Source organism: Mus caroli, chromosome 6 (assembly GCF_900094665.2).
Source record: "Mus caroli chromosome 6, CAROLI_EIJ_v1.1, whole genome shotgun sequence".
NCBI lineage: Eukaryota > Metazoa > Chordata > Mammalia > Rodentia > Muridae > Mus > Mus caroli.
Genome location: NC_034575.1, coordinates 121,793,281 through 121,819,212, shown reverse-complemented (window position 1 = coordinate 121,819,212; position 25,932 = coordinate 121,793,281). Strand labels below are relative to the sequence as shown.

At 46.2% G+C, this 25,932-nt stretch overlaps 1 protein-coding gene across 3 annotated transcripts in view; it reads left to right on the top strand.

The window, feature by feature from the left end:
- The window catches only part of Ntf3 (neurotrophin 3), a 61,936-nt gene extending 45,696 nt beyond the window's left edge, over positions 1–16,240 (top strand). For 2 of the 3 annotated variants that reach the window (XM_029478193.1, XM_029478195.1), the window contains one exon: positions 15,129–16,236. In XM_029478193.1, coding sequence (XP_029334053.1) covers positions 15,129–15,926 — 798 coding nt within the window. In that variant the 3' untranslated portion in view covers positions 15,927–16,236. Of the gene's footprint in view, positions 1–15,128 lie in introns of all 3 variants that reach the window. The other variant, XM_029478194.1, reaches the window with a different exon arrangement.
- The last annotated feature ends 9,692 nt before the right edge of the window (positions 16,241–25,932 follow it).

The following is a 25,932-nucleotide window of genomic DNA, read 5'->3' as shown; positions in this document are numbered from 1 at the left end:
TTTCTTGGAAGAGTCCACGAGCCATAAATTCTGCTCATGTGGGCACCAGCCAACTCCATTATTAACACCACCGAGGGGAATTTAAATGTATCATGTTAGAGGATCAAAAGGTCCACACTCTGAATCCGTGCCAGCAACACAAAGAATTTCCAGACTCTTCCGTCTGACCACAGGCAGCAGGATCTCTTCCCACCAGCCCCTATGACTCACTTCTTGGTAGAGTGAAGGTCACTCGATGCTCTCCCAAGGCCATGGCCCTATCTGCCTCCTGTGGTGAAGGGTTTTGCCGTCGCAGTGTGAACACAGAACCGCAGACTCTAGGAAAGGCCTATAGGGAACTTCTTTGCCATTTCTTTTAGTTAATTCTGTTGTGTAGACTGCATGCCTAGAAACCCACTGCAGTACTCTTGAAAGGAAGCCAAACTAAGTCCCCCTGGAATAGATGGCTCCATCATCTTACTTGTTGGTCCAGTAGCCCAAGAGCTAGCCTATTGGCCAGAAATGACTGCCTCCCAGGGAGCCTCCAGCCTCCTTGAATTTCAGGTATCAAGGCCTTTTTGGCACCACATGGTGAATGATCATCCCAGTCTCAAGGCACATTCCTATGCATTCCTTATCCTCCTAGTTAATCCATTCATTAGCACCAAATTGTAGGGCTTCCTGCCAAGCCCGTCGGCACAACTGGAGCATGTGAAGTCAGATTCCCGAGACATGTGAGTTCAGTTATCTCATTAGTACCCCTGGACTATCCTAACCCTACCATCAAATGGCTTCTGTTTCATGTTGTTGTCATTTTCTCAATACAGGTATTGTTGAGTTGGATTGCTTTTAATACCCATTTCGGCATAACTATCGTTTGATCTCCTTAATACAATAAATCTGCCGATTATATAGAACTGAGATTGGAGAAAGGAGAGGGAAGACAGCAGAGAGGCTGGGTGGTATCCCTCTCCTTAGAATTTGAGATGAACGGATGCAGAACCTGAGCAGACAGATCTAGTCTGCCTCTCTGCACAGGAGACATATTCTTGCAGCCAGCAGTAGTCCAGCTTTGGAAGGAATCCACTTTGTGTAAACTGGTACATCAAATGATAGCGTGAGAACAGAGAAAAGAGCAGTGTGGGTTGTGCAGGCCCCATGCCCTCCCTTGTGTTCACAGCTGGATGAAAGAGCGATTACTGTTTCTTTCCCAGGCGTGGGTTTTGTTCTTCTGGATGGGAGGAATTCGCTCATCGCAAGGGATCTTTTGGGGAGGTATAGTCTAAGGAGTCGGGAAGCAGAGCTTCTGAGTTGTAGTTTGCCTTAGCCGTGGTGCCTGGTAGCTCACCACTTACCGACTCTGTGCCCTGATTTTCTTCACTTTAAAATAGCAATGTCTTCTAGCGATAGTGGGAAGTAAGTATTGAAATCCAGCACTCAGCCCATAGCAAGGGTTCAGTCTCATCTTCCTTAAACTTCTAAGAACTGTGTCTAGATGTAGACTAGGAATCTTTTGGGAAGCCTTGGGTGTCTTCCTGTCTGGTCCCTGGCAGGTTTGCCCTGATGCTCTGTCCCACTTCTTAATCTGAATAGAAGCGTCCTGCTTGTTTGAGGTGACAGTTGCTTGATCCTTAGAACATCCCCCAGGAAGCTGTTATCTTTAAGAGCCACAGTGCTTCCAAGGAAGAGGAACTTCAGGCTTCTGTGAGGAACGGAATGCCACCTTCATCCCTGGCAACTCAGCTCCTCTGCTACCACTGCAGCCCATTTCCCATTGAGAGAAGCCACAAGGACAAGTATCAGGTTGTGCTCAGCATTGATCTCAAGCCATCAGGGCCAATCAGCAAAGCCTTTATCAGCAAGGAGAGGGGATGAGGGGAGCTGGAGTGCTGGTGTGTGGGTTGGAGGCTGAGGCAAGTGTGGAAGGATGTCTGTTCACATTTATAATGGGAGCGATGGAAGCTGTGTTGGAAAAAAAAATCTTCTTAGCCTCTGTTTACCATAGTGGGTAGCCACAGGGAAGAGAGGGGGCGGGGTGGGAAAGGGAGACAATAGAATTCTGTGTTGCCTGCTATAAAAGCATACTCTCCCAAATGATGTGGCAAGCTGCTCAATTAGCCCCAGTGCTTAAAGAAGGGTCTCCCTGCAGCTGTTGGTGGCGGGCAAGAGCAGAGGTGGGCGGCTCTCCACAGCTCCCGGGCAATGGTGAGGCAAGCCTGTAATATTCCTGGCTGGGAGAGATGGATGAAGAGGATGAAGAAGAAAGGCAAAGAGATGGAGGACCCTGCTTCTTGGACTGAGGCCTCAGAGGAGGCCAAGGAGCTGTTCTGGGGAAAGGCATTGCCTGGCAGACCTCAGAGGAGGTGACCAGAAAAGCGAGTGTAAGCGTCTCATGCAGAGAGTGACCGACATATGGAACATGTTATCCGGAAGGGTTACAGTCTGAAGGAGTTCCTAGGGGTTTTCAGGGGGTGGGTGGGGGAAGGGAGCCTCTGGAAACTCAAGGAGCTTTCTAAACAAAAGGAATTTGAGAAGGCTTGGAGAAATAATGAGAAATGCAAACTTGCCCCGGAGTTTTTCTCTATCTTTCTGGCTTTTCCTCTGCCTGTTCTCATATTTCTAGTTCCAGGGACCCAGAAAGGCCCCTGGAAGCCAATGTCTTGCTCAGGGTGGACAGCACTCCTAGCCTGGGGAGCAAGAAAGGCCCTGAAACAGTCTCCTTTGTGCTCAAGGGAAAGGTAGCTTAACCTTCAAACCTTGAGGACAGCAGACTGTTTAAACTGGATTTGCCTTATTGATGCCTGCCTTTCATACAAGAACAAATTGATGTCCCCTGGGATGTGGGGAAGCCTTGCCCAAGGGCTCAGTGAGATGTGAGGGAGTCCAGGTGGAGAATCCCTTCTGCTCTCTCAGTGTTCATTTCCAAGCATATAACACACAAACACATACAGACATACTCACAGGCCTACAGGACACACAAACACACACACACACACCACTCACATGGAACCATATTGCCCATCTGAGCCCCTGTGCACATTATCATCTGAGGCCCTATTCTTCCCAGCCTTTGATTAGTGTCCTCTCATGTCCTCTTGAAATGAGACACAAATGACCTGTGCAGTCATAGCCTTTCCCATTGGGCTCTGTGACACTGCCAGGAAGCTCATTTTGCCCATATGTCCAAGCTTTCATGCTTTTCTGTAGTTCCTGCTCTGGGATCCCTTCCCATCCCTTCTCTGTCTGTAAGGCCAGTTTGCTGTGGCTCTGGAGGTAGGAATTAAATGTCAGATAGTGTAGGCAGTTGGGTGGTAGTTTTGGTCAATGGTGGTAGAGTTGCAAATCTGAATGTCCCTCTTGAACTATAATGGTTGAGATGTCGTCAGCACCACATCTCATCCCTCTCTCTCTCTCCCAAATCAAGTAGCAAAACACTTGTCCAGGAACCTTGGGGACAACTGAACAATTGAATGAAAAGCCACACCCTTACTCTTCTACCAACTTCAACCCCCATCACACGCTCGCACACACACACACACATTGATTTGTGTATCTCTAGTTTGTGTCTAGTTGACCAAGTTATAACTTCACTCAAATACTGAAGGAGAGGATATATTTACCATCATGACAAGGAATAAGTGTCAAATATCTGTTTTTAAAAATTAATGTGTACATACATGTGCAAATATCTTGAATTTGAATGGATTTTTTTGTGTGTAGAATCTATCTTTTTTACTTTATTTTCTGTATCATCATGATATTTTCCTGATGCCTGCTGGACCCTCTGTAAGAATGCAAGTGCTCTTAACTGCCAGACTCCTTGGAAAGGCTTTGCCCCTTATGCTATCGACTATAGCAAGTGAGGCCATGCCCATTCGAAGCCTCCTCTGTCTCAGGTTTTATGAGGCCAGCAGTCTGTGGCCACCCTGCACCATTTGTTTGCTTTTGAGATGCTATGCATGTTATTCTCTATGTCAGTGGCAGTGGTTGGTATGAAAAAAGGCCTTTCAGCAGCATGGGCATCTTCAAGCAACAGGAAGGATGCCTGCCTGGAGGACACAGAGGAGCAGAAAATGAAGAGAAGAAAAAGCCAATGCATTGAAGAGGAAGTCATCCAAAGTAATGAAAGCAAAGAACAATATATAGGCTTCCAAAGTGTGAAGGGCAGAAATGTCACAGAATAGCTACAGATTCTGTCTCCATGGCTTCCTCTTGGCTAAGTCAGTCTACCTTCTCACAATAGTATCAAGCATTATAGGCTGTTTACATTCACTTGTGGCCCTGTGCCCCCTCCTCAGGAAATCTCTACCGGCCAGCATGAGCAGTTTCTTTCCACATATCAGGTTTATGGCTCTGCATAATCAGCACAGGGCCTGTTCCATGGGCTTTCCACGGGTTGTTTTGTTTTGTGTTGACCAGGTACTTTCCTCCATACACACCCCACTAAACAAGAATCCTAACAGATTAGGATTCCAGTTCCTCCATCCCCGCTTTCAAGGAGATGGAAAACTAAGGCCAGAAAAAGAGACTAACAATTGGGATTGCTTGATCTGGTAAGCAAGTGACTGGCAATTAGCATAGAACAATAGAGACACGTTTCGGGTTTGAGAGACTTAGAAACTCCTTAGTTCAAGAATTGTAGGATTCGACCCATGTCTCTGTAGGTAAAGTACTTGTCATGCAAACATGAAGACAGGTGTTCAAATGCCCAGAAGCCAGATAAACAGATGGTGGATGCTGTGGCATTTGGAAGGCAGGCATGAGATCTCTGAGCAAACTGGCTAGCCAGACTAGTCAGAGCCATAGCTCCCAACTCAAGGAAAGGCTCTACTTCAATATGCAAGGTGGAGCCCGATCACAGAAGACATTTCATATTATCCACTGGCTTCTATACATATAAGCATGCAAATACGTATGTACTCGTACACTTACGAACATGGATATACATGTGCATGCACACCATCTACATATATTTGCAAAAATGGTAGCTCAAAACCTAGGATCTGTGAGCCACTAAGTTGGGCTTAAGGGAGTCTATAGACCATGCTGAAATTGTTTTGCAAACTATTTTCTTTATGTGCATGTGTACATAAAGAAAAAAAATTTGAGGCCCCAACTCTTTAACTATAATCACAGTTGGAATCATGTCCACCTACATTCTTAACCAAGGATGCTCAGAAAAGTGTGCATTGGTGGGAGCTGGCACTGGTGTTGGGTGACATGGTAGGTATTTAGCAGGTGTGGACTCAAATCTCATGTGTGTGAGATACAACTGACCTGCCTAAAATACAAGTAGCAGAAACTGCTAGAAACTGAGACCGCCCAGCTCATCAGTGGTTCTCTCAAGCTAGCCCCAAAGCTGGTTAGTGGCATAGGTGGTTTTATCAATCAACCAATTACTTATCAATCAACCAATTACTCATCAATCAATCAAAGCAAGAAACATGCTAGAGCTCACATGCTTTCAAATTTCATTTCTCACAAGTATATTGCAATCTATGAAAACCACGAGTCCAGAGCATGCCATCTTAGAAATTCTAGCCCATTTAGAAGTGAGCAGAGGATTGTGCCTCTTGACTTTGCATGTGATAGGCAAGCACTCGACAGTTAAGTTGCATCTCTAGTTCGGGCTTTTTTTTTTTTTAATTAGGAATTCCTAGGCACTTGGTCTTTGTTCCCATTAATATTTCAACTTTGAAAAATGAAAATGCAAATACTCAAGACTGTGAGCTACTAGCTGAATGAATAATCTTTTCTAGCCACTCTGATTCAGGGTTGTCAGCCTCAGCCTGTGGGATGTCCTCCTGACAGTTCAGGGGACCTAGCTAGAATGCCTCCTTTTTTTTTCTCTCTCTCTCTCTTTTTCTCTCTCTCTCTAAACATGGAAAGAAGCACTGAAAGCAATGTAGTGTTGCTGCCAGTCTGCCTCGAAAAAGTGACAGGTGCCTTGGATTCAGAGTTAAGTGGGAGGAATTATGCAATCTTAGCTGAATGTTAGGGTTGTGAGGTCACTGGGATGGGTGTTTAAATCCTGGCTCTGCATCTCAATTGGTGTGTGATGTTGGGCGAAATTATTTAATCCTTCTGAGCCTCAGTTTCCTTGGCTGCAAAGTGGGGATAACAATCGTATCTAGAAGGATTAATTGAGATTATCCGTGCAAAGTGTCTCAAAAAGTCTAGCATATGGGAAGGCTCACCAAAGGTTAGCAGTTAGTACAAGTGATTATTGTGACTTGTGTCTGTGATTAAACACAGCTTTGAGTTCAGTGTGTTTGTGCCAAAATTGCTTTCAGAGGAGAAGCTCTGGGCTGGTTCTTTGAGTCTCACCCCGGTGCCCAGAAAGACACTCGACTGTTTGGGATTGGAGTCCTAATGTTTAGTAAGTGCCTGTCTCGCACTTACTTGGATGAATGATTGGTTTTCTCCCTGTGCACATATCACATCATTGCTGTGTGAGTGGGTGAGAACAGACTCATAAAATCATCAAACAGACATCTCCTCTGCTTCTGCCTCCTAGATTGTAAAAGTGTTCGGATGAGTGATGGTGACCACAGTGAGTGCAAGGGGAAACACTCGCCAAATGAAAAGAGATGCCAAGCCACGTAAATCGTAGTTATGGCTTCCATGGTCTTCAGATGGCAGAGGGTATCAGATCTAAGACAACCACAACATCTCAATGGGCCAAGTCTCATCCCCAAGGAAGGAGGCTGGCTTTGTGGTAAGGGGTTCTGTGAGGGACTGACTTTGCTTGGTACAAGCCAGCTCACCAAGCATACAGGAGGAAGCCTGCCATCTTACCACATTCTCTTCAGCCAAGTCTTCTCCAGGCCAAACCAGGATGTTTTCTTGATCCTAGCCTTTCTTCTGCCACCACGATTAAGGCAGAAATCAAAATGGCCATTGCCAAGCCAGCTGTGGTCTTGGTTTGGAAGAGAAGAGAGGCCTATATATTGAAGAGAAGCCTTGGGAACCCCCTCAGCCAGCTTCTTTCTTCTTTGGACTTACGATTCGTCATTTGAGGGAGACAAGATGGATACTTTACTTCATTATTATTCATCTCATTGTTATTCATTGTAATTATAATTCCTTGTAATTATCACAGAGCAACTTCTCAGCAGCCACCCCACTTGTGAAGGCATTCCTTCTCATTACCTAGCACTTGCCCATAACTAGGGGATTAACATAAGCCCAATGCAGACACTAGGCATAGACTTCAAATAAAAATGTCAGTGTGGGAAAGTTATTTTCTGAGGCGAAAGTTAGTCTCCAGTACCCACTTTCTCTCAGCTTGTTGGTGTGTAGCATCTTTCCTCATATGTGTTTGCCCTTGGAAAATGGAATTACCTCAGACACAGAAAATCGTCTTCTTCCAAATGAACATGGAACAGTAAATTAAATGATTTGAAAAAGCTTGAGCAGTGATGGGGACGTATCTCAGTTTTCGGAGTACTTGCCTAGCTTGCGTGAAGCCTTGAGAATGAAGGCCACCACAACAGGACGTACATAACCCAAATGTGGTACCACACACCTGTAAAACTGACACTTGAGAGGTGGGGACAGAGAGCTTATCCTTGGTACTGTGATGAGTTTGAGGTTACTCTCTCAGAGAGAGAGACAGTGTGGAAGGGAGGAAGGAAGGAAGGAAGGAAAGAAGGAAGGGAGGGAGGGAGGAAAGAAAGAAGGAAGGAGGGAGGGGAGAAGGAAGGAAGGGGAGGAGGGAGGGAGAGAGAGGGAGGCAGAGAGAGAAAGAGAGTAGCTTAATTATAAGTCATCCATCCTTATCAAGGGGGGAGGCACCACATGCATGTGTGTGCACAGTCCTGTGACTGCAAGAAGTCTGTTCAAAGTGTCAATAGGAGTGACTGTCTAAACCAGAACCAGACTTCCTAGGCAAACCCATTGTGACCATGAGCTGAGTGGACTCATTTTCTCTATAATTTCTCTCTAGTCCACCCTCTGACTGTGGAATGAGCAATGTAGAGAATAAAGTAAACTGGAGCTTCCTGGGGCTCCTATGAGCCTATCAGGCATCCTTTAGATCTTCTGCCAAGATGAGGCTAAGCCAGAGTGTTCCTGGCCTGGTGTAAGCACGCTACCTTCCTGTTCAGTGCTACAGTGCACATTGTTTTGACATGTGCCATACCTTCCATCCCACACTGCCTGGGGGCCTGAGGAAGGTGCACATTTGACAATGAGGAATTCCCAAGCATCTGTGCACAGAGAACTCCTGGTTTCCCTCCTTCTCCTCCACGTGGTTAGCTTTCCTGGAGGGTAAGAGACCAACGAATAGTGCAGAGTCCACAAAGGGGTTCTGTTTCTCATGGCCTGTTCCTGGGACAGACCAATTTGGTACTTTGGGAGATGGGTTAGCTTTCTGGTGATCTCTGATTTGTTTTCTTTCAGTCCAGCATGTGACATCTAGCTCCACTTGGCTATGATCGCTATTGTCACTGGGAATTGAGCGTATCATGAACCTAGAGGTTCTTGCTTGTCCCATTTCAGACCTTGTACCTTGTTCCCAGAAATAATCAACCCTGCCAAACAGTTTCCAAATCCTGAATTTGAGATGTTGAGGTTTCTTGTGTTGCTTGTGTTTTGTTTGTTCATTTGTTTGTTTAAATCAAGGTCTAGTTATATCTCTCAGGCTGGTCTCAAACTTATCCTCCTCCTACCTTGGTCTTCAGAGTACTGGGATTGCAGGAGTGAGCCACCATACCCAGCTACTGTAAGGTTTTACAGGAAGCATCCATGCAGAACCTGATCTTAAAGAACAGGTTAAGAATCCACCTCCCTGGCCCCGGTCAGCCTGCCCTCACTTGCTGATGCTGACCTGCTTAGCTCTCAGGGGACCCCAGAGGTGTTCCCACCAAATGCAGGCAGAGAGTGTACAGTAATTCTCATTTTGATTGCAGGCACACCTCTAGGTTTTCCATGAACATCTAAAGCATCCCTTCACTTCTTCTTTGGCTAGTCTCTTGGCTCTTTTTGATCACAGATCTATCTCTTCCTTACCTTCTTCATTTCTCTTGTTAAGTTTTTATTTTCTCATCCCACTGCCATGCTGTGACAACTAAACAACATCAGATATCAGAGTGTGCTACACTAACAGTGACGGGTACCATTTCATTATAGACAGTGAGGAATGGCATTTCATTATACCTTCTCTAGGAGACAAATTGTTTTTGAAAGACATATAAGCATGTAAGGTGACCATCCCAAATAATTTCCTACTTTCTCCCCATTGGGTAATCTTATACTTCTTTAAATCAGTAATAATTATACAACCTCACTACTAACAGGCCTTTAGATTATCTGAGTGATGGGGCAATGGGTAGGACATTCAACTGTGTTAAGCTGGCAGAGATACATCTCCTTGTTGTAGACTGTAAGGCAGGGAGTGTGAAAGTGACCAGCTCCCTTGCAGAGCTGTGCTGAGAGGGAGTCAGGACAGCACCAGTGAAGAGCAATATGGGAAAGCTGAAGGTACTGTGGAAACTCCCCCAGCCCCATGGATGTGAGTTTATCACTCATCTGCTCTTACTCCAGTTCCAAGTTCCCTTCCATCACCTTCTGCAAGCAATGCCCTCCCTTGTCGACTCTGGATTCCTCTTCCTTCCAGAGAGCTGGCTTGTGTGTTTTGTTTGAATTCAGATGTCCTGTTCCCAGGTTGCCAACCCCCATAGATACTGGGGTCTAAATTGATCACCAGCATCTTCAGGGCCTTCCCTTTGGGTGTCAGCTGTGTGTTTGAGTTACTCTGACCCTCTTTCCTCATCCCTGCTTCCAGTTCCCTTGGAAGATTAACAGATAACTTCCTCTGGAGGCTTCATCAGCCTCCCACTCTGGCCAACCTCCCAACCTTGTCAGAGGTCAGAACATCTTTGTGTGACTCTGTAGATTCATTCTGAAGCCTCAGGACCTATGACCAGAACAAAGCCAGGGTGGATTAATCTGCAGTTAAGAGCTGGGAAATAAGCTGAGCTGGCCTTTTATAGGATCCCTAATTTAGTATTTCCACCACATTCCTTTTCTCTTTGTCATTTAGCTTTAAATCTGTCACTTTGCCAAATCACCATGTTAAGCAAAAGAAGCCAGACTTGGAAAGACAAATATCACATGGCTTCTTTCATATCGAAGAGATCTCCAATCAGAAGGGCTGACTACTTAGAAATGGACAAGAAAGGGTAATGAGAGGTGGGGATGCTCAGAATACATTGTGTTGGTGGATGAGAATGTCTTAATGAAACCCATCAACTTGTGCAATGACTGATGGATGCAAGTTAAAAACAAAACAAAACAAAACAAAACGAAAAGAAACAGAAAAAGAACTTTCAATGAATGTTCAACAAGAGTGATTGGCAGACATGAATCAGAACTCACCTCCTGGATAGGGAAACTTGACCTCAGCAAGTGCCAGCACAGATGCAGGCTGCTATGGTCTCCAGTGCACTACCACCTTGTGTCCCCACTCCCTTTTCCGTTTCAGCCACTTGCTGAATAGCCAGCAACCCTCTGTGTGGTGTGTGTGTGTTGTAAACTGAGCCAAAAAGGAGGAATCAGAAATTGCTCTCTTTTGAGTATTTTGAGGGATGGTGAAACCTTGTTAGGAATGTTGCTCCAGGGACTGAGAAAACACCATATGTGGGAAAGCATTGCTAAGTGAGGAAAAGAGCATGTGCCTGCTGGTTGGGATCTTGGAAGAGCATAAGCAGGGGACTGGGCACTGGGGAGAGGGTAGGAAGGGGTTTTTACTGAGGTCTTTAACAGGTCTTTTTCTAATTATAGCCAAGAAGAGCCTGGGGACTATTGCTGCTTTAGAGCCAAGGCCTCTATTTTCTTTGGGAAAAGAAGGCAGAGTTGATTGGCTTCCAATCCAGGCTTGGCAGAAGCCCATGCGGGATTTCAGGCCAGTAAGCCGTGCCTTGGGTAGGTCTTGATTGGTGTCAGTGCCCATTCAGTTAGCAGACATTGCAACTCTGCAGTGTATGGAGCCATAGGCTGGGCTCGTAGGATATGTGGATTAGAAATACAGGGTTCTCCACTGTGGAAGAGACTACCTACCACTCATAAGAACAGTAGGGCAGTTGCTGAAGCTGATGACTAAAGTAGCTGATGCATTAGCAAAGTCCCCATGAACAAAAGTTGTGCCTGTTGTGCTTGGCCTAGAATGAGCTGACACTGCCTTCCTGTTTCCAGTCCCCACCCCAGGGAAACAGTCCCCCAGGGAAAAACCCTAACCCAAGAGACACAGTAGGAAGTGAAGGGACCGCTGACCTAAAAGGAACCAGAGATCCCACTCTGCCTTTTCTCATGGCCGGCATATGCACAACCTCACTCCCTGGCTTCCCACAATTGCTTCCCTGATCTCCCATTCCTGCACATCCGAGACCTGCTGTTCCTTCTCTCCTACAAGTAGCACGGCTGGTCTGAGCTCCAAGCCTGGGTAAGCAACAGCAACCGGAACAGCCATGCTGGTCCAGACTGCTGGGAGCCAGATGTAACAAGAGGAATTTTCCAGATGCTTGGTTCTCTGTGCGTGCATACAGCATGAGCAGAAACAAGCGCAGCCCACAGGTTGCCATAGACAACTCAAGTTCATGTCCAACTGCCATTTCTAGTACACTCGCTGCCTGTCTGACTGTGTCCTTTTAGTTACCTGCTCATGAAGAAGCCTTGTTGAGCTCAAGAACCAAGTGTCCTCTGTTCTCCCCTGCAGTCCACTTAGGCCCTAGTTTCCTGATCTGTAAAAATGAAGTATCTAGAGTCCTTTGCAGCCTCAGTTTTGTGTGTTTGGGGAAATTCTTGCCCCATTATTATTGGGCTTGCTTTCTCCAAAAAGGAAGGAAGGGAGGGAGAATAAATATACCAAATGGAGTCTAGAGGATGCTTGCTAGGATCTGAGAAAGCCTTGCAAACAGTTGAGAAACACTTAGCAGTTGGCACGTGACATACTCTCATGAGTCACTCCACACTAGATTGATGGTAAGCAAGAGTCAAGATGAGGGCATGGATGAGATCCGTGCTCACCTCCACTGCTCTATGAAGGATGCAGAACCTACTAGAGCAGCCATTTGGAGGACAGGCTGAGAGAACACAAAGGAAGCATGCTTGCTGGTACTGAGGGTTAATTGGAGCGTGTCAGAGTGAGGCCAGCTTGTGAAGCCAGCAGCCAGGAATGAGAACAATGTCAGCAGAAGTGACCATGAAGACGGAAAGGACTTACCCGTGAGTCACAGAGCTTGCTCCAGCAGCAGGACAATGGTGAATCAGATTGGAGTATGGGATGTGGGAGCTCAATACAACTGTGATCGGAAGTCAGGGCGAGAGGATGAAGACGCCCATCACCTCTCCCTGTTAGGTTCTCTGTGTAAAATAGCTATAGGCTATACCTGGAGTTTCTCTCGAAGGTCCCTGCAGGAAAGGTTTAGTCCTGGCTCAGCGGGGGCTGAAAACTTGTGAGAGATCTTTCTGTCACCAGAGGCATGACCTGGGGTATTTCTCTCTCCTCCTCTCCACTGCCTTCCCCTACCAGACCCCACATTTTTTTTTTTTTTTTTTTTGGTTTTTTGAGACAGGGTTTCTCTGTATAGCCCTGGCTGTCCTGGACTCACTCTGTAGACCAGGCTGGCCTNGAACTCAGAAATCCGCCTGCCTCTGCCTCCCGAGTGCTGGGATTAAAGGCATGCGCCACCACGCCCGGCTCCCACATTTTTTTTTCTCCAGACCTTGATTGATTTTTTTTTTCACTTAAGCACAGCTTTTCTGCCGTATCACCAGAACCAAAGCAACAAGGCCAATTCATGGTGAACGGAAGCCTCAAAAGCTATGAGCCCAAGAACATCTTCACCTTTTCTTAATAAACCAATGCTCTTCGGTATTTGTTACAGTAACTGAAAGCTGACCAGCGTAAGGGAAGGCATGAGGCTAGATGTGCTTTTTATTTTTATTTTTTAAAAGATTTGCTTTCCTTTTTATTTGCATGAGTGTATACGCACATGCTACATGTGTGCCGGTGCCCATGGAGATCAGCAGAGGCTGTTAGATCCCCTAGAATTAGAGTTACATATAGTTGTAAACTACCCAACAAGGGTCCTCTAAAATAACAGCAAGGACACTTAGCTGCAGAGTCAGCTCTCCAGCCTTTGATGGAAGCTTTTTAGCACTAACTTTTGTTTCAAAATTCAGGCTCCCACCACAAAGATTTTTTTCTTATCCCAATTCCACTGTACCATCCAATATCCACCTTGTCCAACTATCCTCCTAATCACCTTGCCAACCTCTATATGGCCTCTTACTTCATCTGGAACCCCGCCCACACATCCATCATCCCTGATTTGTCGCCCTGTGAACAGTATCCTTGTGTGTTCATACTTATAGGGTCCAGGCTTTGGGACAATCTGAAAATTTGTTTTTATTTTTATTTTTTGAAAGACTTCTAGTTTCAAATGATTTTATTGCAGCTGTCCTGGGGGTAGGGGTGGAGGCTCAAGCTCCGTGTATGTCCTATATTTTGTGTTCCTTAACTTTTGTTTTGTTAGGCTTAGAAGATTGTCGGGAATGTCACTTTCCTGCAGAATGGGAGGGAGATTACCCTGTGGGGACCATTTTCCTGGGATAACGCAATTCCCAGAGCAGTCTCTAGGGTAGGCAGCCATGGTAGAACCCTTCCCTTAGCTTTGACCTTGAAGGAGTCTGTTACCCTGAGAGTAGTTCTCAGGGAAGGAAGATGGTCCTCTTATCACAGAGGCAGGCCAGGAGCCAGTGGGAAGATGTTAATGCCTGGGACACTGTTAGCCTTTGGGGATGAGAGAGCAAGCCATACTTCAGAGGAGATGGGGAGAGAGGCAGTGTGGCAATCTCCAGGGACAGGCTCCTCAATGAAGGTTCTGAATCAGGACTTCTTTTCTACAGCCTGCATAACCTTTGTTTGTTCCCTTTGTATTCCCCCTGGATTCTATAACATCTTTCTGAAAATACCAACACCGAACCAAGGGAAAGGGTTTTATTTTCCATGTTAAGACAGGACTCTGAAGAGAAAATGCCCATGGGGCCATTGAGTTGGCAGCAGTGGTGATGAAAGAGTGAATGCTCTGGGGTTGGGGGGAGGGGATTGCCAGGTCAGGGTCACCAGCACAGCTATCTTTCCACCTCCACCGGAGAGTCTCCCTCCTGGGCTAACCTTCCGGAAACACAAACACCTTGGCCCTAGTGCGGGCGAGCTGAGTGGGGAAGATTTCCAGGTCCCACTGCAATTCCTCCAGGACTCGACAGGAGCCCTGTGCTCAGGTTCTGTTATGGTAACAGAAGGATGGTGCAGTGGGTTAAAGTGCCACGTCAAACGGGAGATGGTGGAATCAGACGGAGGACTGCGAAAAGCAATAGGTATAATGGAAACTCAAAATCCCTAAGAGGAAAAAGAGAACATGCCAACCCTCGCTACCTAGAGCAGGTGGGGCCATCGCCTGGGCTGAGTCCTGCTGCCTCTCTGTCTTCTGCAAGGAGTGCAAGGAGTTGGTGACTCCTCTGAGGGATGTCCTGGTGACAGGTGTCTTTCTGGGAGTCAGGCAGAGAACCTTGATACTTAGGCCCTCTCAGTAGGTGTCCAGTGGTCTTGTGTTTGCTTACAAGGGTAGCAGGGCCAGGAAGGAGCTTCTCTCTGATGCTGTACTTTAAAATCAGCAACAGACCCAGTTCGCAGCCCTTGTATGTCCCTCTGGATGGGACTGATACCATTACATGTCTTGAGGAAGTTAAAGAGGCTCTGAGCTGATCCAGAGATGCATTGATGCAGTTCTCACAGTTGTCTCAGTAGAGTGGACCAAGTAGCTTCCGGAGCTCCGGGATGTTTAAAGACATCATCCCTGCACAGCAGGAGGCTGGGGAAACAATGTAGACATCTTTTGTAAAAATACAACTAGTGTTGTCAGTCTAGGAAGCAAGCAATCAGAAGACCAGTGCTGCATTCCCCAGTGTTTCTCAGGGGCTGGGGGAGGAAACCCCGCCCCTTCTAAATAACAGAGAGGAGTTTCGGTGCTTCCTTAGACTGGTGATACCCTCCCCTCACTCTCAGATTGTCAGCCTCAGGTGGCTGATGCCAGAATGACAGACTTTTCCGGCCAGCTGTTAACACCTGTGTTTCCTTTTTTCAGATCTTACAGGTGAACAAGGTGATGTCCATCTTGTTTTATGTGATATTTCTTGCTTATCTCCGTGGCATCCAAGGCAACAGCATGGATCAAAGGAGTTTGCCGGAAGACTCTCTCAATTCCCTCATCATCAAGCTGATCCAGGCGGATATCTTGAAAAACAAGCTTTCCAAACAGATGGTGGATGTTAAGGAAAATTACCAGAGCACCCTGCCCAAAGCAGAGGCACCCAGGGAACCAGAGCAGGGAGAGGCCACCAGGTCAGAGTTCCAGCCAATGATTGCAACGGACACAGAGCTACTACGGCAACAGAGACGCTACAATTCGCCCCGGGTCCTGCTGAGTGACAGCACCCCTTTGGAGCCCCCTCCCTTATACCTAATGGAGGATTATGTGGGCAACCCGGTGGTAGCCAATAGAACCTCACCACGGAGGAAACGCTATGCAGAACATAAGAGTCACCGAGGAGAGTACTCAGTGTGTGACAGTGAGAGCCTGTGGGTGACCGACAAGTCCTCAGCCATTGACATTCGGGGACACCAGGTCACAGTGCTGGGGGAGATCAAAACCGGTAACTCTCCCGTGAAACAATATTTTTATGAAACGAGATGTAAAGAAGCCAGGCCGGTCAAAAACGGTTGCAGGGGGATTGATGACAAACACTGGAACTCTCAGTGCAAAACGTCGCAAACCTATGTCCGAGCACTGACTTCAGAAAACAACAAACTCGTAGGCTGGCGCTGGATACGAATAGACACTTCCTGTGTGTGTGCCTTGTCGAGAAAAATTGGAAGAACATGAATTGGCATCTGTCCCCACATATAAATTATTACTTTAAATTATATGATATGCATGTAGCATATAAATGTTTATATTGTTTTTATATATTATAAGTTGACCTTTATTTATTAAACTTCAGCAACCCTTACAGTATATAAGCTTTTTTCTCAATAAAATTCGTGTGCTTGCCTTCCCTCAGGCCTCTCCCATCTGTTAACCTTGTTTTGTGATTGGGCTCTCGGGAACCCTTCTGTAAAACCTGTGTACACCAGTATTTGGCATTCAGTATTGTCAAGGCCATGACTGTGGTTTCAGTAAACTTTCTTAAAATTGGATGATGTCAGAGTTGTGTATAAACAGAGTTCTCTTCCCCCCCCCCCCCCCCCCCCCCCCGGTATATTCCACATTGGATGAATGAATTAAAGGAATCACTATGCCCCCACCCCCACCCCCATTGAAAACTGTACCTTGTAGTGTGAAGCTCCTCTGGGCAGCAAGCTCACACCCAGGTCCTCCCTTGCTCTTCCCAGCCATAGGCTTGTCAATTAGAATTGTGGTTTGCGCCAATAATAACAGACCTGACAATTTTATTTCTCAGCACATTTGTTGTTTGGGGGTTGTGTAAGGCTTGGAATTTTCTTTTTTCCTTTTGGCTTTGGTTTTGTTTTTGCTTTTGGTAAGTAGTTTTCATCCTTTTACACAGATAGGGAAAAATTTTATAACTATTCTAACAGATTGTGTGTGTGTGTGTGTATGTGTGTGTGTGTGTGTGTGTGTGTGTGTGGTGCTGGGGTTCAAATTATAATGGGAAAAAAATTATATGTCTACCCAGGAGCAAACTAAAATGGTTCATGAGTAATCCACATACAGCAGATAAATGTACTCATTACAGATTCTCTTGGCCCAGGGCCTTCCCCACTGATCTGGTGGCCAGCCTCCAGCTCATGAGCAGTTGTAAAGTGGTAGTCTTGGGAGAAAGACCTGGATCAAGCTCCAGCCCCTCCCCTGTGACCTCATGAAGGGTTTGAAGACTACCAGAGCCTGGGTTTCCTGGGGATGCAGTCACATGGAGATTCCCAGGACATCTGGCACATCAGTGGAGAACCCATTACCAACTTTGCAGGCAGAGGTAGGACTGCGAGTGCTATAGCCATTCCATTGCTCACCTCTTTCCAGGGTATTGTGGTCAACCATGTATCAATGCTAACTGATGCAACCACGGTGTGCAAGGTCCAAATGAAAAGGGGCTTCTTGGTGCCTGTTGAGTCCTGGCAAGGGATCAGTGTGGTTACAGACTCTTGTCCTTGTGAGAGTAAGGACACTAGTCATGCCCCCTCCGCCAAAGAACTTCTCAATGTCCTATTATCACTAGGAGCTGCAGTACTCTGCTCTCTTCTTTTGATGGAGGCTCAGAGGTTTACCACTCCAACATGGAAGCATCTATGACTGCCGGAAACCATGCTGTGTGCCTGCTCTGACTTGCATTGCTCTGCCTTGGTTTAAGACCTATGTGTATTCCTCTTCCCAAGGCCTCTAAAACACACATAGAGAATATATGTCCTTTGTATGACCTGAGTTTTTGAAACAAATACAACAAATAGCAGCAACTGTCATTAAACACATCATTTTATAGTCAATTCTGGGTCCTAAACTGTTAAGTTATCGACTACCTCTTCGCAATGCACTGGACACTTTCGAAGATGGCTGCTGCTATTTGTTTAGAAAGAATGAAAGAGAGAAAGAAGGAAGGAAAGAGAAAGAGAGCAAGAGAAAGAGAGAAGGAAGGAAGGAAGGAAGGAAGGAAGGAAGGAAGGAAGGAAGGAAGGAAGGAAGGAAGGAAGGAAGGAAGGAATCCCCGAGGGAGGCATTGTCATCTCTGGATGAGAAAACTGAGGTAGGTTGAATTTGGATTTTTCAGGACATTAACAAAGGGAAGAGTTAGATTCATATATCAGTGATGGCATGAGATGTCCATTTTCTCTCTTCCCTCCTGTCTCCCTTCTAGCCGGAAAGCATTGCATTTTCTTTGAGTGCCACAGTGCTAGGGGACCTGAGGCATGATTCTCCCCTGGAGACCCACTGTAGCCTGAATGTGTTCAGGGCAGGGAAACCAGCAGATAGGTTAGCAGGGATCTGATGGCTAGCGGGAGCTCAGTTCTCAGGGTCTCCTCCCTCCAGGGACCCAGTGAACATTTCCAAGGAATATGTGGAACCCCAGAGGCTGGAGGCCACCACCTTGCAGACACCTAAAGAGCTGAGATCTCTTTGTTAGTGATGGTGGCAGAGCTGTTGAGAGGGTGGGCACAGAAACTCTCATTCTGGGATTCTGGTGGAAGGTCTATGGTAGAGAAATACTTGTTAAATTGTATCCATCACATACAGGATGGGCAAAGGACATTAGGATAGCATCAGCTAATCTCCCTCCCTCAGCTCTGTCACCAAGGCTTCTTCTCTATGGACACACTGGAGGAGGCATTTCGTGGCCTCCATGCAGTGAAACAATGTCTTGCTGGCAATTGTGCCTACTGCTTTTCTGAAGGTATGTATTACCCGCTCCAGTTCTAATGCTCTTTTTAGAACGCTCTTGTTATTTCCGGGTTTGGAACATGTTGAATTTCCCTGCTGACTGCTCCCTTTTTCTGTGTGGGTGCTCCTGTGTCTACATGCACTTCCATAGTTCAGTGTGAATGCCTCCACTGAGGCTGGGGAGAGCACTTGCATCAATTTTTACCATCTCTGACAATGTGTGTAAGAATGTGAAACCTATATCTCAGTTCACAGCTCTCAAGTGACTCATCTGACCTCACCAGGAAGACTCATTTCCAGCCCTCAATCTCTGATGGCCTTCGGTATGTAAAGCCAGTGCTAGGGGTCTTTGCTTCGGTCCTGCTTCCCTTCACAAGGCCCAGCTCTGTCCAGGTTCACCATGGGTTCTGCCTCAACCAGAGTATCGTGAAGCTCAGCAAAGCTGGTCCTCAACAGCATCTCCTCACTCTGGGACCCTGGCTCCCAGGCCAAGATCTCAACTCCCACGAAATCTCATGCATCTAAAAGCTCCCATAGCCGGAAGCTTCCTCCTCAAGATCCCCATCCTCCTGTCCTCTCAAGTGACATTCTCATAACTTTTTCAAGTCACAGTGGGCTAGTGGCTTACTTGATGTACACACACAGCCTCCACACGAAATTGAAATGAAAAAACTTTTTTCAGTCTGGACGCTAGCCCCTGGCTTTTGACTTGGTTCTGGAGGGAGGGTGGCCCAACCTTGAAGAGCAGAACTCTGGTATGGGTGAGAGCATTCTGAAGGACTACAGATTTGTTTGTAGAGGAGGCTGATCCCCTGTGCTCAGACCCAAATAGGGAGGAGCAAGGAAGCAGAAAAGAGGTGCTCCAAATGCCCTCTCTGTCTCTCTCTCCCCCTCCCTCCCTCCCTCCCTCCCTTTCATCTCTCTCTCTCTCTCTCCCTCTCTCTTCCTTTCTTTTTTCTTTCTTTTTAAAAGTTGTGTGTGGATGTTTTGCTTGCGTATATGTTTATGCACCACATACATGCCTGGGGCCAGGTCAAAAGAAGGCGTTAGATCCTTGAGAACTGGGGTTATAGAAAATTATGAGTTACCGTGTGTGTACTAGGAATCCAGGACCTCTGGAAGAGCAGCCAAGTGCTCTTATCTGCTGAGTCATCTCTCCAGCCCCCAAGTGCCCTTTCTTGAAGGAACTGGTTACCACAGCTGAGTCTGACTGGGTTGAACTGGTGTGCGGGTCACTGACATTTCAGATTAAATTGCAGAATGCTCTGCAGTGACAGCGCATTAAAGTTTATTGGGAAGTTGTGAAACACAGTCTAATGAATTAGACAGCTATGCACGTGGAGATGGATGAATAACTAGGTATGCATGCCTCCTGGGTATGTACACACCTTTCTCTGTCCACCCCCACCGTGTGCGTGCGTGTGTGTGTGTGTGTGTGTGTGTGTGTGTGTGTGTGTAAAACTATTTTGATATCCTAAGCAATGATAAACTCCATTTTTTAAAAGAAATTAATGCTTGAAACAGAGTGCTCTCGAATACAAATTTAACCTTGAAGAGACTGAACTGCCAGCCAACTGGAGAGCTTAAGAAACAGACCAAGAAAGGGTATTTAGGGTGGAAAGTTTCCAAACAGGAAAAATAGCAAGCAGAGTCTAAGGATCCTGCTGGGAGCAAGGCAGGATCTGGAACGGTGGATCTTCCAATTAAGAAAGAGATAGAAGCTGAAACTGGGCACTGCAGATGGAAACTAAGAGAGAACAAAGGTCAAGGGGGGTGGGGACAGAAAGGATACCATGTCCTGGGCTACTTTCTTCATGCTAGGTTATGAGCACTAATCTTCATAGATTCTCAACACCCACTACCCAGTCCAAGCCCTGGCCATTCAGTCCTTTAGTTGTACATGCAATTTTCCTGTGGTCACACAGCTAATCAGATAAAAAGGCCAGATAGGAACCTAAGGAGTCACCGTAGCTTAGAGGCACAAGCTCCTAAAAGCCCATGCTAAGTGCCTGAGAGGCCCTGGCCTCTGAATTTTAGTGGGGTAATGTGAAGGGAGTATGGCCTTGGTACAGCCAGGGAGATGATAGGGTCCTTACAGCCATATCCCAACAACCATTCCACCAGTGGAGAATGGCAGCCTCAGTAGCAGCTTCTGGGCACAAGGACTTCTGAGGTACTCCCTCCACCTGGGACTTAAGTGTCCTGGGATTAGGGACAAGGTGGCTGCTGTTACTTCCATCTGAAGTATAAAGAGTGGCAATTGTGCAGTATTTTGTAGATATTTTGCAGAGATAGAAGGCAGGAATTTCTATTTAGACTCGAACTTTGAGATCCAGTAATCTATGTTCCCTTATAAGGCAGAAATCTATTTTTATTCATTTGATAGTTTTAAAAAAAGTGGCATGCCTACTAGGTGGTGGGCACTCTGCCCAGTTGTGTGTGCTGCACTCACAAGAGGTAGCTTCGCCCCTGGAAGAGCGGTGAGGAGAAGCAACAGGGCCTCAGGGAAGGCAGCGTGGAGTCGCCTTGACAATTCCCACGCCTCACAATGAGTGTGCCTCAGCCAGCAGCCTGCTCTATTTTAAAACAGCCCCGATTATCTGATAGAAACTCTCTCCCTCAGCTGAAGCCAAATCGAGAGACAGAAATAGTTGTAACTAGGTTGTCAACAAACGGGCTGCCGACATCCAGAATGTGGGCAACTACACACTGCTCAGGATGGTCAAGGGAAGCGTCCACTGAGGCATGTGACCTCAGAGATGGCTCTTAAGGGATGGCTGGAGTTCTACAGTGAAGGAGGAGGAGAACAATATGCCAGACAGAAACAACCCACAAAGATGTAGATGGGCAAGAATCTAACATAAAGAGGGAGAACTGAAAGGTTTGGTGTAACAACTTTGGGGCTCTGGGGAGTGGGAGACAATGGTGAAGATAACCTAATTCAAGGCCAGGAGGGAGGGGTCTAAAGCTTGGATTTGCCTGCTTGGGTGCTAGAGCCTGTGTCAGAATCACCTGAAGGACTTGTTACAACGGATCCTGATGGCTTGGGCTCCATCCCTGAGTCTCTGATTCATTAGGTCTGGGGTGGGGTTGGTGAATTTGCATTTCTAGAATGTTCTCAAGGGACACCACTGCTCAGAGGAAGATCACTGGTTCATTAGTCAATGAGGAGTCCATGAGAGGGTCTCCCTCTGCCTTTCAGAAGCCAGCTTTGGTGGCAGCATAGTTAATAGATAAACAGAAGACAGCATCCTGGCATGAGAGCTGGGTGATTTGCAGAAAATAACATAGGAAGGCCTACAGTGAGGAGGGGACAGTAGGAAGGAGTGGGGAGAGCAGATTAGAAAGACAGTTTCCAAATACAGTTAACATGATGTTTAACTAGCTGGATGTAGAAGATGAAACACAAAGGCTTTGGAGAGATCGTGTCATTTCCAGGCCTGGCTCTGAATCTAATTTGAGAATACAGCAGTGTGAAGGAACTGTGAGCAGTGAGTTCAGGGTGCCCACAGAACATCCTGGTAAGGATATCCAGTGGAAAATGGATTGTGCACATGCTTGAAACAATAAACAACCAGCCAGCGCTTGCCTGCTTGGAAAGAGTCCAGTGCCTCTGCACATCCCCGGTTACCAATGAGTGGAGTCTAAGTTCAGTGAAAGCCAAGGTCACCAAAGCATCAGAAACCCGACAGTGGGACTCACAACCCACTCAGTGCATCCAGGCTCAGCCTCCATTTCAGAATGGGAAGATGCTGCGCAACCAGTGCATAGCTTTGGGAGCTGCAAATACTGCTAGGAGATAACTGAGGAGAGGAAATGAAAATGTTGTAACCTGGTCTAACTGCACTCTCAGGTAAGTGTCATGACATGGGGATAGGCCTTAGGCATCAGGTTTGTATATTACTGATCTCGGTTGCCAGGTAGACATTCTATTACTTAGGATCTCACGCTCTCTAGAGAGTCAAAGGTGACCTCAAATTCATGATTCTTCTCTCTCAGACTATTGAGTGCTGTGATTAGAGGCCAACCTCCAAGGAGCAACAACCCTAAGCCCCAATGCATTTGTTAATTGTATTGGAAAGTGGAGGCATTTAGGAGGTAACTAAAATGAGACCAGTGAGGTCATAAGGGGTTCAGAAGTAAAGGAAAAGAGATCAGAGCTAGAATGCTTGCAGTGCCCCATCTGATGCCCTTTGGCATGTTCTGATGCCCTTTGGCATATTCTGATGCTGACCAAGTCCCTCCCTGGCTGCTGGCACCATGTTCATGGGATCCTTATCCTCTATCTAGTCTCAGGAAATTTGTTAAAAGAGCAGAAAGCTGCCCAAGCAAAAGCTGACACCTAAGAAGTCTGATCACCTCCTGGTGAGCACTTTCCCTATAGCTGTTGACTGCAGGAAAGCTTCCTGGTCAAGGAGGAACTTCTTGGCAGGAAGCAAATGCCTTTCTGGTCCAGAGCTTTCAGGCCTGACTTCTCAAGCTCAGATGCTTGGCCCTGTCCTAGGCACCCTTCATCTGATTCAAGCATGCTCTGCTTTCAGGCCTTGGGTTTTTGTTTGCTTGTGTGTGTGTGTGTGTGTGTGTGTGTGTGTGTGTGTGTGTGTGTGTGTAAACCAGAGCTGAACCTTGGGTGTCATTCTTCAGGAACCATCCATTGTCTTAGGGTTTCTATTGCTGTGAAGAAACGCTATGACCACAGCAACTCTTATAAAGGAAAACATTTAACTGGGGTTGGCTTGCAGTCCAGATGTTTAGTCCATTATCATCCGTGCAGAAGCATGGTGCCATGCAGGCAGACATGGTGCTGTAGAGGTAACTGAGACTTCTACAGCAGAAAGAGAGAGTAAACCACTGGGCTTGAGTGTTTGAAATTCCAGCGCCCAACCCCCAATACCACATCTCCTCCAACAAGGCCACATCTAACAAGGGCTCCCATCCTAAGCCTTTCAAATAATACCACTCCCTGTGAGCCTATGGGGGCCATAGTCATTTAAAACTACCACATTCATTGTGCTCTCTGAGACAGCAATTCTCATTAGGTCCTGGGGTTCACCTATAGGTTAAGCTGGAGGAATAGGGAGTCCCAGAGATCCACCTGTTTTCACCCCGCCCCCCGGCAGTGGATTATCAGGATGCAACACCAAATGGTTTGTGTGGGTGCCAAGACTCAAACTCTGGTTCTCATGTGTACATGGTAAACACTTCCTGGACTAAACTAGCTCCCCAGTCCACAGGGCTCAGTTTATAAATAAATATGAAGATAAATAGATAGATAGATAGATAGATAGATAGATAGATAGATAGATAGATAGATAGATAGACCTTCTTTTCCTTAGGGGGCCTCTCCTGATATATCCTGAAGTTATTTATGGCCAAGCCTTTCCCCCTCCCATTTTATATTCTCATAGGAACCAGAATTGTATTTCCACTCACACAGCTCAAATGAAATTATAGATGTAAGGCTATTTGTGTAATTGCTTCTTTACCATGTTGTCCTATTTGGCTCTGTGCCACTGGGTATCATCCTGTGAGAGTCAGAACATTATCCCAAATGCTGTGTCCAGGCCACAAGTAAGTACTAAGTCCATACTTGCACAGAACAATGCATGTGTCCCCTTCATAAGCTTCAGGTAAGATAGGAAAAAGAATCCAAGCTTACAGAAAACGGACATCCCAAGGAGGGTTTTGCTAGCCTTCCATTATTTAGACATCAATGATAAGCTAGGAGACACAATAAACTGAACAGCATAAAATAATGATGTTCCTTTTTAGACGAAGATATTTTTACATTTTTATTGCTAATCTTTTAAAACCTCATACAAAATAGTAGATTGCTTTATGAAACTTTTACATGTATATAATATTGTATTTTGCTTATGTTTATTCTCTATTACTCATTCCCGTCCCCTCTCCTTCTCTGCCCAAAGATCTGAGGCTCCTTTATTTCCATCTGAGTGAAATGTTGGAAATGAGGCTCAAATGGGAAGAAAACAAATTTCAAACATAGCTAAGGAAAACAATAGCCCAGGTCCACATACCTAAAAAAAAGAACATCTAGTGCTGAGCTGGTGGGCAGTAATCCACCCTCCAGGCATCCGCTCCACAAACTCATATGGCAGCTGCTGTGTACTGGCCATCTTTTTGAATGCCAAGTAGAAAGATAACAAACACAGGCACATCAGATTCCCGCCTTCGTGAAGCTTGTTCTCTAGACCCTAGAGTCCATGACAGGGGCAAAGCTTCAGTTAGGAGAGCTAGAATACAGGACAAGGAGAGAAAGCGTGAGCAGTTGGCTGGCAGGAGGTGGCAGTGCTGACCTTCAAGGTGCACAGTAGAGTCAAGATGCCTATTGGGAAGTAGGCACGCCAAAAAGAAATTAATAGTCCCAATTAAGAAATGGGATCTTTAACCAATCAAAAGTCAAACCTTGACAATCAAAGTGCAAATGAGGGCAGACTTCTGACTCACCCTCCCACCCCCTTCAGCCTTTTACCATGTACACATGAGGACCACGTGAGAGATGTTTGTTATTTTATCCAAGACTTAAGACACTGATTTTTGTGAACAGAGAGCATTCTGCCCAATATCGCTTCTATTCCCTACAGGGGTTTCTACCCAGTCAAACCTGTTTCTCTGCAGAAGAGCAATCTGCAGCCACTTTCCTGCTACAAGGCAGGTCCCCCTGGTCTCCCTCCAATTCTAAAAGGCCCCAGGAGCAGGCAGTAAATAGAGTCACACCCTCTGAATTCCTGTGCCTAGGGCTCCTGCTGGCAGGTTTTCAGCCAGAGTAGGTGGGGACCTTTGCCTCACCCAGATGCAGGTTTCTGTCACCCCAAGGTTTCCTCTAAGGCAAACTTCAAGAAGGCTCCTCTTGGGGATTTTCCTGGTGTTGTCATTGACTCATTTGTACTCAACAACCCTCAGATTTCTTTTCTTTAAAAACAAAAAAAAAAGTCTAAAACATTCCAGATTCAGTTACAAAGTGTCCTGGGAGCTAATCCAGACAGCTCCAAGAGCTTTGAGATCTGAAATCGCATGGCACCAAGGGTAATTAGAGCTTGGTGGGCTCTGGGACAGACACACCAGAAAAGCCAAATTATAGCCAATCCAAAACAACGAAACCACCTAACCTTCAGAGAAGTTAGGCAACATGGGCAAAAAATTCATACAGCCCATAATATGTAGCGCAGAGTTGGAGTGAGAATCAGACCTTCCATCGAATGGTCTAAAACACTGTTGCTCCTTATTGCCTATGATAGAATACTCTAACCAAAGCAAGTTAAGAGAGAAAGGGTTTAGTTTAGCTTACTAGTCAGGGTATAGTCCATTGTGGCGGGGAAGCCAAGGAAGCAAGAGATTGAAACCTCTGGTCGCATCACATCCATAATCAGGAACAGAGGACGGTAAATTCATGCATGCTCACCTCATTTGTCTTCTCGGTTTTATATTGTCTAGGATCTCCTGCTGAGAGAATGGTCTTGCTACAGTCAACATAGCTCTT